The sequence below is a fragment of the Miniopterus schreibersii genome (genome assembly GCF_964146895.1).
Source record: "Miniopterus schreibersii genome assembly, chromosome: 4".
Taxonomy (NCBI): Eukaryota; Metazoa; Chordata; class Mammalia; order Chiroptera; family Miniopteridae; genus Miniopterus; species Miniopterus schreibersii.
Window position 1 is genome coordinate 72,498,185 of NC_138105.1, and position 15,613 is coordinate 72,513,797.

General features: G+C 48.4%; 2 protein-coding genes across 2 annotated transcripts in view; both read left to right on the forward strand.

The window, feature by feature from the left end:
• The window catches only part of LOC308555614 (uncharacterized protein), a 40,172-nt gene extending 30,856 nt beyond the window's left edge, over positions 1-9,316 (forward strand). The window contains exons 16-25 of the mRNA XM_081134012.1: positions 384-437; positions 530-657; positions 2,535-2,656; positions 3,434-3,704; positions 4,637-4,703; positions 4,893-5,022; positions 7,240-7,373; positions 7,468-7,532; positions 7,706-7,788; positions 8,110-9,316. Coding sequence (XP_080990138.1) covers positions 384-437; positions 530-657; positions 2,535-2,656; positions 3,434-3,704; positions 4,637-4,703; positions 4,893-5,022; positions 7,240-7,373; positions 7,468-7,532; positions 7,706-7,788; positions 8,110-8,293 — 1,238 coding nt within the window. The 3' untranslated portion in view covers positions 8,294-9,316. The remainder of the gene's footprint in view (positions 1-383; positions 438-529; positions 658-2,534; positions 2,657-3,433; positions 3,705-4,636; positions 4,704-4,892; positions 5,023-7,239; positions 7,374-7,467; positions 7,533-7,705; positions 7,789-8,109) is intronic.
• LOC308556324 (olfactory receptor 1f45-like) overlaps positions 1-15,613 on the forward strand; it is a gene marked incomplete at both ends in the record, with an annotated part of 504,663 nt that overhangs the window by 455,016 nt on the left and 34,034 nt on the right.

The window sequence follows — 15,613 nt, forward strand, 5'->3', positions numbered from 1 at the left end:
TGTCAGAGAGTGCTGGGGCAGATGGGGTGTCTGAGGTCCCTGTAAAGGCATTTTGTAGAGCACTGGGCTGTGCTCAGGTGTGTAGAACATGTTGGATCATGTAGGAGCTATGTTAACGCATGCTGGGCATGTTATGCCATGTTGAGGTGCGTCTAAGCATGTAGGGGCATGTCTTTGGGCTCTGGCTTTGCTCTGCTCTGTGTTGCAGCCTGGTCTGGTCCCCCCTCCCCTCCCCCTCCCTGCCATTTCCTCTGCCCTTGTCCCATTCCTGCTGTGCTGGGCTTGGAGGGGGAATGCAGACCCCTGGCTGGGAGCCTCCTCCCCCTACCCAAAGTCCCTCTTCTCCCCCTCTCCATGGCCCTGATGGTTCTCATTCATGTCAGCTGCCATTGCGCCCAAGGACATGCTCTTCTATGGCTTCCTAAAGCCTTGGTTGGGTGAGTAACTGTGGGTGAAGGGGGTTGAGGACACCCTTGGGGGTCAGGGGAAGGCACTGTCCTTGCCCACTCCCTGTGGCTGCCTCTACTAGGGGATGGGCTTCTACTGAGTGCTGGTGACAAGTGGAACAGTCATCGTCGAATGCTGACTCCCGCCTTCCACTTTAACATCCTGAAGCCCTATATGAAGATTTTCAATGACAGTGTGAATATCATGCATGTGAGTCTCTTGAACCCAGAGTCCCAGCTGGCGCCTCAGGGGTAATAGGGGCTTAGAGGCATTCTGACTCTTCTGGGTAGTTTTTAGGCTATTGCTCTTCCTTTCTGAGCCTCAGTTTCCTCAGCTGTAAAATGGGAATAACAGTCGCCATTTTGGAGTGTGGTCAATATGACATAATGGAGCCATGTCCTGATACATAGTAGGTGTGCAGAAGGCATTAGTTTCTATGTTTCCCCCATAGAAACCTCGGACTCCCGAGACATGGTTCCTCAATGGATGAACCTTGCACGGTAGTTATTGCTGAGTAACAAACCACTTCAAACAATAAGGGCTTATTATTGCCAACAAGTCTATGAGTCAGTTGGAGGGGGTTTTCTGATGTGGCCCTGGTTACTCATGGACCTGTGATCAGCCGAGGGGCAGCTTTGCTGACCCGGGCTCAGTCCTTTTACACGATTGGGTCTTGGCTGGCACATGCTGACCTAGGATGGTCTCAGGTGGGACAACTGGACTTTGTTTCATGGGATCCTCTCTCCCCTTCATGGGCATTTCAGGCTGTTCACACGCAGAGGCAGGGTTCCAAGAGCGTGAGAGGACGCTGAAGTGCCACTTGAGATCTAGGCTCAGGATCATCACTTCCTCATTGTCACCACAGCCTATTGGCCAAAGCAGGTCAAAAGGCCAGCACATAATTAAATGGTGGTACAGCAGGCTCCAGGTCCTAGTGGGAACTGTTGAATGACCGCATTATAGAGTGTTAGGTGCTTGGCTGTGCTTGGCTGCCATACACACGGAAGTGAAGAATCCGAGGTAACGGTTTTATGAAGTGCCTGGGATTTTTCCAAACTCGCAAGCTGACAAGTGAGCTTGTAACTGTTTTGTGGATTCTGCCAGAAGACATGAGACTCCTGGGTCAGAGACAAAGGACAGTTTATTACTCCTGGCACAGCAACCAGCATGTGTTTCTGTTGGTCTGCATCCTTTCTCCAAGTCATCAGGTATCATAGGATGATACAGGTGGGCGTCAGTGAATATCTGCTCATGCCGTATGTTGCATTATGGGGGGAGGGTGCTAAGTTTAGGGACTCTGTCACTTTTAGAGCAATTGGAAGCAAGCTGATATTTGTGCAGAGGGAGAGATTACCTTATCCGTCAAGGTTTTTGGCTGCAAACACAACTCTGAGAGATAGCCGAGGTAAAGAACATCAAGGCATTGCATTTTTGGAACACGTTATCAAGAATGTGCAGTGGTGCTCAAGGACCATGGAGGGTTACTTCTCCCAACACAAGGGATATTTTCCTAATCAAATTATAACAACAAAGATGGTGAAAGCTTGCATTTATTGAACACTTACTATATGCCAGGAATAATGTGCCCATTCCATTACATGTGTTGTCTAATTTAATTTTTATAGCTCTGTGAGATAGAGATTATTTTTCCCCATTATGGATGATGAAACTGAATCTCAAATTGGTTAGGAGGCTTGTCCACGTTCAAACATCTAGCAAGTGATCTAATAAATGGATCTGGGATTCCAACTTGGTTCATTTGACACCAAAGCAGGTCATCTTAACTATTACTTAATATTTGACAGGTGAAGTCCAGAGGCAGGCAATGAGCTGCCTATGAGGCAGGCAATGAGGTACACAGAGCATAAGAAGCAGAGCTGAACCTTGGACCCAGGTCTCCTGACTGCCAGTCAGGGGGTCTTCATGTCCCAGAGTAATAGTGTATACTCCCACTCAAGCCTGGTCCTCCCTGGGCATGAGTGCCTGGGACAGAGGACCAAGAGGCAGGGCCTGGGGGAGTCCATCCAGGTGGTTGGGGTTAGGGAAGGGCTCATGGAAGCCCCAGCTCTGTCCCCTTCTCTGTCCAGGCCAAGTGGCAACGCCTGATCTCAGAGGGCAGAACCCGTCTGGACATGTTTGAACACATCAGCCTCATGACTCTGGACAGTTTGCAGAAATGTGTCTTCAGTTTTGACAGCAATTGCCAAGAGTGAGTCTCTGCCCAGAGCCTGGGCACATGAGCCATAGACCAAAGGAGTAGATGGAGAGGGGCCTGACCAGGGCAATCGTAAGGGCCTTCCTGGAGGAGGTGGGTCAGAGCTGGACATTGAATGACAAGGAAGGGGAAAAAGAAAGAGTGATCCCTTCAGGTAGGTAGAACTGTTTGATAAAGTCCAGGAGGCTAGAATGAGCAGAGTGTGTGAACAGTGAGGAGACAGCTTAGAAATGAAGTTAGAATGCTTAGCAGGGGTTAGATCTTTGGGCCATTAAAAAGCCAAGAAAAGGGGTATAAATTTTATCCTGAGGTTTCCAGGGAGCCCTGGAAAATGTTTGAGCAGATGAGGATTGTGACCAAAACTGAGCTTTGACATGTGACTCCAGAGACGAGCAGCGGTTGTGTGGCCCCCGGATGGTGTTGACACTGGATGCCAGGAGACTGGGGGCTGGGCCTGTTGACCAGCTAGGAGAGGATGCAGTCTATGTTGTGTGGGAAGCTTTGGGAAGGAGAGGGGCAGGCACTGGGTAGAAGAGAGACGCGTGATATCTAAGCTGTTCTCTGGGTGCCTGGGCCATGGCGGCAGCTCGGGGAGAGAAGAAAGTCTGGGGGGTCATATCTCCTGGGTTATCCCCACCATGTATCTGTCGGGCCACATGTTCCTGGATACTCAGTTTCCTCATGGGAGGTAGCTCCTGGCTTCTGGTGGGAGGTCCACCTAGGCTTCAGCTGAGCTAATTTGTTGCTTCCCTACCTGCCCTCACCCTGCAGGAGGCCTAGTGAATATATTGCTGCCATCTTGGAGCTCAGTGCCCTCGTCACAAAACGGTACCAACAACCCTTACTGTGCACGGACTTCCTGTACTACCTAACCCCTGACGGACAGCGCTTCCGTCGGGCCTGCCGCCTCGTGCACGACTTCACATATGCCTGCATCCAGGAGCGCCGCCGCACCCTCCCTGATCTGGGTGTTGAGGACTTTCTGAAGGCCAAGGCTAAGACCAAGACTCTGGACTTCATTGATGTGCTCCTGCTGACCAAGGTGGGCTTCTCTGGCATCTGAAGAGGTAGAAGGAAACTTGATTTCAAATGTCAGATTGAAGAACTTGGATTTGATGCAGAGGGCACTGGGGAGCCATGGGGGGTGCTTGAGGAAGGGAGGGACGAGTCAGGGTTAAGTTTTAGAGCTGACCGTGTACAGTGCAGCCTGAATGGGATTGCTAAGTCTGAAACTGTGAAGGGCCTGAGATTTTATTCTACTTCCAAGTTAATAAGTTAGTTTACCATGGATATGGAGATATATATGCCAGAACCATGGATCAGAGCAGCCCATCTATTACTCATAGCAGTAACAGTAGCCAGAGTAGAACTGTAGCTCTGGTTCCCCATCCCCAAATTCTTCTGAGGGCTACTTGATGCTTTTACCTGTACACACAGCCATGCTTGCATCCCAGGAGAGGTACCTGCACATTTTGAATCTTGGGATTTATATAGGACAGCTGACACATCTGCCCTTTCTTCACTATGGGGGAGGGGGGAGGGGGGAAAGAGGGGGGAAGGTTGCTATATTGTTATTGTTTTGGAGCATAAACAAATCTTTTGAGAAGGCAAAGTCTATAGGTTCTATAGATTTACAACCCATTCCTTATCTCTAGGGCAGATAGAGCCTCTGGATTTCCCATCCTAGAATGTGAGCCATTGGTTCAGGAGCAATGCTCAATGTCTAACTTCCAAGGCAATTCAATCATCTGTAACCCAGGTTGCCAGTAACATTATTTAAATCAGAAAGCCCTCCTCACCAGGAGACAGTGAGGCCGCAGAGGAGGCCTGTGGGTTGAGGCCTCTGGTGCTGGTGAGAAAAGGAGGCCTAGGAGTGCAGTGCGGACTTGGGTTTCTGAATGGATGACAGAGCTTCGGAGATTGTCTCAGGGGCCCTCAGAGCTGGTGTGATTTGGGGAGTCTTCCTTTTTCAAGGATGAAAATGGGAAGGGACTGTCAGACGAGGACATCCGAGCGGAGGCTGATACTTTCATGTTTGAGGGTAAGGGTCCCAGTGTGGGATTACAGACGGGGTGGGGTCTGTCCATCCCAGGGACTTGGCAGGTGGCCCTGGGCCACCCCATCCCTCCTGATCCTCCCCACCCTCCCTGAGGGCCTCAATATAAGGGCACTGCCCACCTGCTGGTGCTAAAGCAGCCCAGAGACCCAAGCCTGTTTGACTGCCTCTCAGGCCATGACACCACAGCCAGCGGCCTCTCCTGGGTCCTGTACAACCTGGCAAGGCACCCAGAATACCAGGAGCGCTGCCGGCAGGAGGTGCAACAGCTCCTGGGGGACCGGGAGCCTAAAGAGCTTGAATGGTGAGTGGGGGTTCTCACGGCCCCTTCCTGAGGCCCTCTCATTGGCTCTGCTCCCGAAATGGGGAAGAGGGAAGGTCTTTTTGCTGATTCTGTCATTCTGTCATCCACTTAGTGGGAATGGAAGCAGAGCCCAGAGGCAGGGTCTGGTATCCGGCCTGGATAGCAGGAAAAAAGTTACAGGCTTTTGGGGCAGAAAGATCTGGGCCTGGAGAGAATTAGTGACAATGTGTGAGGGCAGATGATGCCACTTAACACATATTTAGTAAATTAGCTTTCTCTCCACTCCCTTTTCTCTCTGAAATCACTTTCCCCCCCAAATATCTTCACTACCTGAATCTTTGCTCATCTCCTGCCTCCCAATTCCTTCCATATTGTTTAGTCCAGGATTCACAGAGGACACCTAGGGATGAAAGTCACTCAGCGCTTGCCTAGGAACACCTGAATCTTCATCCTTCCAGTCCCTATTCAACAAACCTTGCACAGTGCCCTCCCAGCTCCAATTCTGGGCCAGCTCCAATTCCTCCCAGCTCCATTCTGTGTCCTGGAGACCCAGGAAGGACCCAGAGCAAGCCTCTGCCTTCCAGGGGCTCAGCCTGGTGGGGGAATAGTCCCAGCTCAGGATTCTCCCAGTCCACACCGGCAGCGCTGGGGCTGACAGTAAGATGGGCAAGGCTGAGGGCGGAAAGAGCATGTCAGCTGAGCCCCTGAATGCCGATCAGTAGATATTTGCATGTATTTGGGGTGCAGTTAGGTAAAAAGAGACAGCCTGGGCTAAGGGAAGGAGTGCGAGGAGAAGGGCAGAGGGGAGGGAAGGAGGAAGGAGGAGAGGAATGGAGGCAACTGGGGGGCGGGGGACTTTGAAAGCAATGTCAATGGCTTCCATTTTAGCCCAAGGACAAAGAGGAACCATCAGGAGTGTTTGAGCAGGAGGAGAACAGGTCAGATCTGGGTATTAGAGAGATCTTTAATCTGGGCTAGTTTGGGGGACATACTGGAGAGGACATGCTATAGAATGGGGGCCCAAGCAGGAGATTCTGAGGCCTCAGCCAGGCTGGGGGCTGGGGCGGTGAGGTGGCATTAGGCTGGACAGGTGTTTTGGAGGTAATGTTCTCCAGTCCAAGCCTTTGCTCAGCACAGCAGTCCTGTGGGCCGGAGATAAATGTTCATGCTTTTTCAACCAAGACTTCAAACACAATGATGCACTTAGTTAAAAAGAAAAGAGTACAAGAGTTTATAATAAAAATAAATGTCCTCTTTAATCCCCACCCTAGGAGTAATTTCCACTAATGATTTCCTGTGTGGCCTTTCAGGGGTGGTGTTTTGTAGTTTTCCAATTTTGAACCAGTTAACTATACCAGCTATTAAAAATTTAAATCACCACACAGCCCGGCTGGACGTGGCTCAGCGGTTGAGCATTGACCTAGGATCTAGGCGATCGGGGTTCGATTCACGGTCAGGGCACCTGCCCGGGTTATGTGTTTGATCAATGACTCTCTCATCATTGATGTTTCTCAATGACTCATCATTGATGTTTCTATCTCTCTCTCTCCCTCTCCTTTCCTCTCTCTGAAATCAATAAAGATTTATTCTAAAAAGTAAATAAATAGATCACCACACAAAAGAAGGGGATTGAAGAAAATGAGTTTAGCCCCCTTATTGGATCTTCAACATTTATACAAGTTTTCCAGTGGATTCTCTTGTGTTTTCTAAGTATGAAATCACTATCTGCCAAAAATGACACCACATTTCAAAGTCCATTCCTTTCCTTTTTTATCCCTTGTCTAACTGCATTAGCTACTATCGCTAGCACCATAATAAGTAAGAGTAAAATATTGGATCTGGTTTTCTTCCTTCTTACTCATTTGCCTTTTGATTTTGCTCTCTTGCCATAAAGAATATTTTATTTTTGTGCAAATTCATAATCCTTTTTATGGTTGATGTTCTTGTGTTTGTTTGCTCACAAAAGCTTCTAAAAATCCCCAGCTCAATTTTCTCTAGTACTTCTGCGACCCTGATTTTCTTTTTTTTTAAATTTAAACCACTTTGTTGAGGTATGATTGACATACAAAAAGCGGTTTCTATTTAATGTACACAACTTAATGAGAGTGAGATATTTCATCCATCTGGAATTTATTTTGTTACTGAGACAGATCTCGTGGAGCTGGGGAGGGGGGTTTCTGGTTTTGCTCCCTGGGTGACTGTCGTGGGGTCCCTTAGGGACGACCTGGCCCAGCTGCCCTTCCTGACCATGTGTGTCAAGGAGAGTATGCGCTTGCACCCCCCAGTCACTGTCATCTCCCGCCGCTGTACCCAGGACATTACGCTCCCTGATGGCCGGGTCATCCCCAAAGGTGAGGGCAACGCCGGGGGAGGAGTCACCCCAGCAGAAAGAGGGGCCCACCACGCAGGGGGACCTCTTCCTGACTGGCCCCTCCTCTCCCACAGGTGTCACCTGCCTTATCAGTATTTTGGGGACTCATCACAACCCACACGTGTGGCCAGACCCTGAGGTGCCGCCTCCCCCTTCCCTCCCCCTTGCCCGCTTCCCTTGGGGGACCAAGGGGAGGAAGCAGGGCTCTGCCCTGGCACATCGTATCACGGCCCCCCATCCTGCACACGCCTGCTCTGCCAGGCTGGCTGGCTCGGGGCCCCACCCAGCAGCCCTGTCTGGTCTCGCCCCCAGGTCTATGACCCCTTCAGATTCGAGCCAGAAAACGTCCAGAAGAGGTCACCTCTGGCTTTTTTTCCCTTCTCTGCGGGGCCCAGGTGAGGGCGGCGGGCGTCTGAGGCTGGAAGGGGGGCAGGGATCATTGCCTGAGACCCCAGGCGCGCCCCTGATGGGGGGGGGGGCTCTCCTGCCCTTCCCTCCCCCGAGGCCACGGGTTAGGGTCTGGGTTCCAGGAAGGGACCCCAATGTGCTCAGAGCCCCTTCTGCCCGTGGGCTGGTCTGAGTCCGTCGCTGGAGCCAGGGGCCATGCCCGCCCGCACGGGGTCCCGGGCACTGTAGCCCCCTTCCCGCTCCCTGCGGACGCGTGAGGGTCTCGGGCGGGTCCTGGGCGAAACCTGAGCCCCGCTCCCTCCCCGCAGGAACTGCATCGGGCAGACGTTCGCCATGGCCGAGATGAAGGTGGTCCTGGCGCTCACGCTGCTGCGCTTCCGAGTCCTGCCCGACACCGTGGAGCCCGAGCCGCGCAGGAAGCCCGAGCTGATCCTGCGCGCCGAGGGCGGCCTCTGGCTGCGGGTGGAGCCGCTGAGCGCCGGCCCGCACTGACCCGCAAGGACCCGCCCTGACCCGCACTGACCCTCGCCCCCTGGCCCCGCTTCACCCTTGACCCCACGCACCTCCCCCTGCAGATTCCCAGGAATAACACTGCTGTGCCCTCTGCCCCAGCGTCCCTGAGAGCCGGTAGGAAGCGGAGGCGCTGGAGGCCTGCAGGGACCCAGCGGCTGGGTGTACCTGGGGGGAGGGGCCCTAGTGTCTCTGAGCCCTAGACCCTGACCACCTCTGCAGCTGACCACAGGGCCCCACGCGGATCGAGGGCTCTCCCAGAGACCAATTATAGATTTTGTCCTGTGGGGAGGTGGGAGCCATGGGAGGTGTTTGAGCAGGAGGAAGCCCCGGGTTAAAGGACTTAAGGGGCACAGTTGAGGTTCTATATCACAAAGGAGAACCCTTCGAGGCAGATTCGTTCCTCTGAGCTAAGGGTGCCTCCCAAAACAGATCCCTGGCCAGCCCAGAACACAGGAGACTTGGCATCCTCTCCAGGACTCAAGTTCCCTTCCTGCTCTTGTCAACAGCCCACCCCTGTGTCTGCCCCTCCCAGTCTGTCTCTCAGGTGACCCCCCTGCCCAGCCTTTAGGAAGCTCCTCTCTTCCCTTTCCCGGACCCCTAGATGCTGCCCAGGCAGCCTGTCCAACATACTGGTTGCGCCCCCACTGTGTACCAGGCACTCTCACCAGAGTGTGCTTGGAGTGTGTGTGGGGGGAGGGGGGGACTCATCCCTGACCTTTCACCTCCAAGTTTCTCCTTGGGGTGGAGTGGGGAGGGCCATCCCTTGACTCTTGAAATTCAAAGCCAGACCATCAGAAACAAAACTTGCCCCCAGGAGTATGGGTTCCAGAGTCAGACTGCTTGGGCTTAAGTCTTAGCTCTGCTGTGTGACCTGGGCAAGTCAATTCCCTTTCTGTGCCCCGGGTTCCTCAACTATGCAAAGGAGACACAGCAGTGCGAGCCTCAGGGAGGATTACCTGTGCCTGGCACACAGTAAATGCTCAATAAACGTTGCCATTATTACTTTTTCTCTCAGAAAGCCTGGTTCTTCTTAAAACTTTTTTAAAAATTTATTTTTTAATTACAATTGACGTTCAATATTATTTTGTATTAGTTTCAGGTGTACAGCATATTGGTTAGGCAATCATATACTTTACAAAGTGACACCCCCCCCGATATTTCACATACCCACCCGACATCATACATAGTTATTATAATATATTCCCTAGGCTGTACATTACATCTCTGTGACTATTTTGTAACTACCTATTTGTATTTAATTCCTTCACCTTTTTAACCCAACTCCTCAGGCCCCCTCCCTCTGGCAACCATCAGTTTGTTTTCTGCATCTATGAGTCTGTTTCAATTTTGTTTGTTAGTTTATTTTGTTCTTTAGATTCCACATATAAGTGGAATCATATGGTATTTTTCTTTCTCTGTCTGACTTGTTTCACTTAGCATAATACCCTTTAGGTTCATCCACACTGTTGCAAATGGTAAGATTTTATTCTTTTTATGGCTGAGTAGTATTCCATTGTACCTGTGTACCATGATTTTTATTTACTTGTCTACTGATGGGAACTTGTGCTGCTTCCATAAATAATGTTGCACTGAACATAGGGGTGCATATATTCTTTTGAATTAGTGTTTTGGGTTTCTTAGGATATAAACCCAGAAGTGAAATCACTGAGTCATATGGCAGTTCTATTTTTAATTTTTTGAGAAACCTCCACACTGTTTTCCACAGTGGCTGCACAGTCTACATTCCCACCGCAGTGTACCAGGGCTCCCCTTTCTCCACACCCTCGCCAGCACTTTTTGTTTGTCGATTTGTTGATGGTGCCATTCTGGCAGGTGTGAGGTGATACCTCATTGTGGTTTTAATTTGCATCTCTCTGATGATTAGTGTGGTTGAGCATCTTTTCATATGTCTATTGGTCACCTGTATGTCCTCTTTGGAGAAGGGTCTATCCTGGTCTTCTGCTCATTTTTTAATTGGATTATTTGGGGTTTTGTGTGTTTTTTGTTTTTGTTTTTGTGGGTTTTTTTGGTGTTAAGTTATATGAGTTCTTTATAAATTTTGGATGTTAACTCCTGATCATATCTAACACTGGCAAATATCTTCTCCCATTCAGTGGGTTGTCTTTTCATTTTGTTGATGGTGTCCTTTGCTGCGCAAAACCTTTTTAGTCTGATGTAGTCCCATTTGTTTATTTTTCTTTTGTTTTCCTTGTCTGAAGAGATATATCAGAAAAAATATCACGAAAAGAAATGTCAGAGAACTTACTGCCTATGATTTCTTCTAGGAGTTTTACAGTTTTGCTTCTTACATTTGAGTCTTTAATCATTTTGAGTTTATCCTTGTATATGGTGTAAGAAGGTGGTCTAGTTCCATTTTTTGCATGTATCTGCAATTTCTCCAACACCATTTATTGAATAGATTGTCTTTACCCCATTGTATGTTCCTTCCTCCTTCATCATATATTAATTGATGGTATAGGCCTAGGTTTATTTCTGAGCTCTTTGTTCTGTTTCATTGATCTATGTGTCTGTTTTCATGCTGGTACCAGGCTGTTTTGATTACTATAGCCTTGTAGTGTAGTTTAATATCAGGCAGCAAAATAGCTCCAACTTTGTTCTTTTTCCTCAATATTGCTGTGACTATTTGGGGCCTATTGTGGTTTCATATAAACTTTAAGATTATTTGTTCTTGTCCTGTGAAAAACACCATTTGTATTTTGATAAGAAATGTGTTGAATCTACAGATCACTTTGTGTAGTGTGGACATTTTAACAATGTTAATTCTTCCTGTCCATGAGCACGTACATGCCTCCATATAGTTGTACTTTCTTCAGTTTCTTTCTTCACTGTCTCGTAATTTTCCGAGTATGGGTCTTTTACCTCCTTGATTAAATGTATCCCTAGTTAATTTTTTAAAGCAATTGTAAATGGGATTGTTTTCTTAGTTTCTCTTTCTGATAGTTCATTATTGGTGTATAAAAATGCATCTGATTTCTGAGTATTTATTTTGTATCCTGCTATTCTACTGAATTCATTTATCAGTTCTGGTAGTTTTGTTGGTGGAATCGTTAAGGTTCTCTCTATATAGTATCATGTCACCTGCAGATAATGACAGTTTTGCCTCCTCCTTTCCAATTTGGATGCCTTTTATTTCTTCTCCTTGTCTCATTGCTGTGGCTAGAACTTCCAGTACTATGTTAAATAAGAGTGGTGAAAGTGGGCACCCCTGACCCTGATCTTAAGGAAAATGCAGAAAGCCTGGTTCTAAAAACGTTGTCTTTCATGCCCTGTTATTTCAGCTGTGAGTTTTGAGTATCCATGCTTCTTGCATCAGCTCTTTTCTCTCCTTGTGGGCTGTATGCTTCAGGAGCAATTGTTGAGAGTGGCAGGCTGCCCAAAAATCAAGGAGGTGGGAGAATGAGAGAAACCTCAGTTCATGTCTCAAGGCTATATCCTGCTACAAATGTTGATCTCCTTTCATAGCCAAAGGGACTGTGTACCACTGAGCCCCTGCTGACACCTTGAACCCTCTCTCCAACTTACCTCCCTCCCTCACTGCGCTCAGTCTCCCTGGCCTCCATTCTGACCTCCTGTTATACTCAACCTTTCCTGTCCTCAGGGCCTTCTCACATACTGTTCCCTCTGTTGCACTGCTGTGCACTGTTGATGGGAATGCCAGTCGGTGCTGCCGCTATGGAAAACAGAATAGAGGTTCCTAAAAGAATTAAAAATAGAACTACCATATGATCCAGCAATCCCACTTCTGAGTATTTATTCAAAGGAATGGAAGTCACTCTCACAATGATATCTGCACCCCCATGTTCACTGCAGCACTATTCATAATAGCCAAGACATGGAAACAACCTAAGTGTCCATCAGTGATCAATGGATGGATGCATAAAGAAAATTTAGGGTATACACACACACACACACACACAAATATATTTCAGCCATAAAAAGAAGGAAATCCTTCCAATCGTGACAACACAGATGGCCTTGATGGTATTACATTAAGTGAAATAAGCCAGACAGAGAAAGACATATATTGTATGATCTCACTTACATGTGTCATCTGAAAAAACCCGAATCATAGAAACAGAGCAGATTTGTGGTTGCCAGGGGCTGGAGCTTGAGTGGAATGAGACGTTGGTCAAAGGTTACAAACTGATTATGTCTAGTGCCCCACTCATTCACGTCGACTACACAACTTATACTAAATTTAGGTCTGTCTACTCCTCTTTGAGCAGGAACAGTAATGACTGGTTGTCACCATAAAACAGAAAAGCATGAAGCGAAGCATGTGGATAGTGGGAAAGAGGAGCCCTCTTTTTCCTCAGAGGGGTCTGTCTACCATCTAGAGTAATTGAAAGGATGCTTGTCTGCACAAAGAGCAAATGAAATAAAATCACACGTAAAAACTGGACATTTCAAAGCAAGAGAGCCTTGAGGACATGATTCAGGTCCCAAGGCAACCTCCCCCGATTCCTGCACGTCCTTGTACAGGAGTCATTGGATATCTGTTTGTTTAGGGATATATATTTTTGCCTAAAATTTGCATTTCTGTCCCTGACAATTGAAACAGTCTCCACCAAATCAGAAAAGAACTTAAGAGTCTGTCACCCCTTCCACATCTGGTGGGGGGAGGGATGACCATCGCTGTTGGAAGCCTCCCTCCCTCCCTGGGTGGGTCATTTCTTCTTTGGGTGCCTTTAATCATGAGAAAACCCTTCTTCCCCTGGAGCATCCTCAACCAGTCACTCAGATGGGTGTGTAGTATAACAACCTCAGGCACATGGATGCATTTAGTTCAAAGCTTAGGACATACGATTTGAAAACCACAGCATGTGTTTCATTTCCTTTAACACAATACTACAAATGAGCAGCCCTTTGGTTCACTTGTTCATTCTTGTGAATGATTTTCACTCCAGTATGAGATGAACACCAGAAGGCAGGGCACCTTATCTTGCTTGCTTTGTGCTTGAATTCCCAGAGCCTGGAACACAGAAAGTGCTCAATAAATGTTGGTTTAGATGAATGACTGGATGAGTTCTCAAAGCCTGGGGTCAGGTAAGTGAAGTAGTTGGTTGGCTTGAACTCTACTGAGTGATGAAACAGTACTACCTGGCATTTATGAGCATTTACTAAGTGCCAGCAAGTTAATATGCATCACGCCATGAGGCAGGTGCTATTACTATCAGCTTCCCCATTTGCAGACAGACTCAGAGAGGGCAATTTACCTCACCAAGGGTACACAGCCAGAAGTGGCAGGGCAGATTTGAACCCACATCTGTCTGAGTGGAGTCAATACCCTAACGCAGGAAGCTATCCGAGCTACTATACAAGTCTCCCTTTGCCTATTAATCTGTGTTTAAGAACCTAAAGAGAAACATCCACACTCATGGCCAGCCAGTCTCTGTTTAATAAATGAAAATAAATTAAGTAGGGGGAACAAAACCCAACAAGTCCCCAGAGAATTCAATGGAAGTGATGTTACGGGGTTCTCCTTAGCAGGCAATTAGTAGAAGTCGTCTGAACCTGCCACCTCCAGTCCCACCCCAGTGCCCATCAGCGAAGGTCCCTGGGCATTCTCCCTTGAGCACATCGAGAGATTAAAAATATTATAGACTTGACTTGTATTAAAGAGCCCAATGGGACATGCATCCTGCATACTCTGCCAAACTCCACTGGCATATTAACCCCAAGAAGCCAATTTGAAGTTTTGCTGGTGAACGAGCCGCGGGATTTTCAGTGACACCTGGGAGCTCATTAAAAGTTGACTCTCATGCCCCCACCTCCACCTCATTTGTGCAAATTAAAGCCTCCCTAAGGACCAGCCGCAGAGCTGCAGGCAGATGAGGTCTGATGCACAGCTCAGGGCAAAGGTAGAGACGGAGCCACAGGTTCACCCCACTTCTGAGCGACGGTCCCCAGATAGTTTTCCCACTTAGCTGAAGCCCAAGCTTGGGTGCTTGATTAGTATCAAGAGACACAAGTGGGAAATGGAGTTGGCATTCTCTTTCCCTGAGTCGCAAGATGCTCAGAGCTCCAAATAACCAAATGCACTGTGGTGGCCAGGGCAGGAGAACCCGAAGTGGGCAAAGCACCTGGCACTGAGCATGGCCACTGGGAGGCCCCATGCCGCTGGCTGTGTGGAGGTGAAGGTCTCCAGAGCTCCGAGTGCACTGAGGCCTCCACTTCCACAGCGACGCCTGCTGCAATGTGTTATATAAGTCACTTGGTCAGCACCCCCCCACCCCCCCCCGACTGTCAGCCCTGGGAGGGTGGGACCACCTGGACTTGCTCACCATTGTGTTCCCACAGCCTGGCACTTAATAGCTACTCAGCAAATACCCATCACAACTTTATGGCAAGTCCTTCTGAAATGTGAATGGACATTCCCTAAATGTATCTGAGATTCACTTTTTAGGTGTGATTGACATCACAGGAACCCACCTGCCCTTGTAAGTGAATCACAGCCAGTATCCCCTGTATGAATGAGTGTCCTCTCACGCCTGTGGGGGTTATGGGTAACATCCTTGGTAATCTGAGCCCTGTATGTTATTTTAGGCCATTTTGAACTGCCCCTCCACCTTGCTGCTCAAGCCCCCTGTCATATTGGCTTGCTGTTCCTTGGATGGGCAATCATCTTCCCACATCATGTCCTTTGCATGTGCTGTCTCTTCTGCCTGGTGCATCCTTTCCCCTCCCTGTGCCCTGGAGCAGAAGGTCTCAGGTGAAATGCCACCTTACCTTTGAAACCCTCCCTCCCCAGCCTGCCCTCTCCGTGGATTAAGTTGTTGGGCTCTCATAGCCAATTGCCTAAGGCTCCTAAGAAAAAAAGCAAACTACTCTTCCTCTTATGGGGGGACATGGCATACCAGGAATGAGCATTCCTGGAGGTGAGGGACTGCCAATACCATGACATACCCCAAATGAGCCACCTGACAATGGAGGACCAATGATGTTTTAATAACTGATCAGTGCTGCTTTCAAGGAAAGATCTTTTTTTTTTTTTTTTAATCTCTTCTTTTTTTTTTTTAAACATATCTTTATTGATTTCAGAGAGAGGAAAGGAGGGGAGAGAGAGAGATAGAAACATCAATGATGAGAGAGTCATTGATCGAGCCCGCAACCCGGGCATGTGCCCTGACCGGGAATCGAACCCCGATCGCCTGGGTCCTAGATCAACTGCTGAGCCACGCCTGGCTGGGCCCGTTTTGATCTTGATCAAAATGGGGAAAATGTAAAAATAAATAAATAAATTAATTAATAATAAATGGAGCCACTTTAAAATGGAGC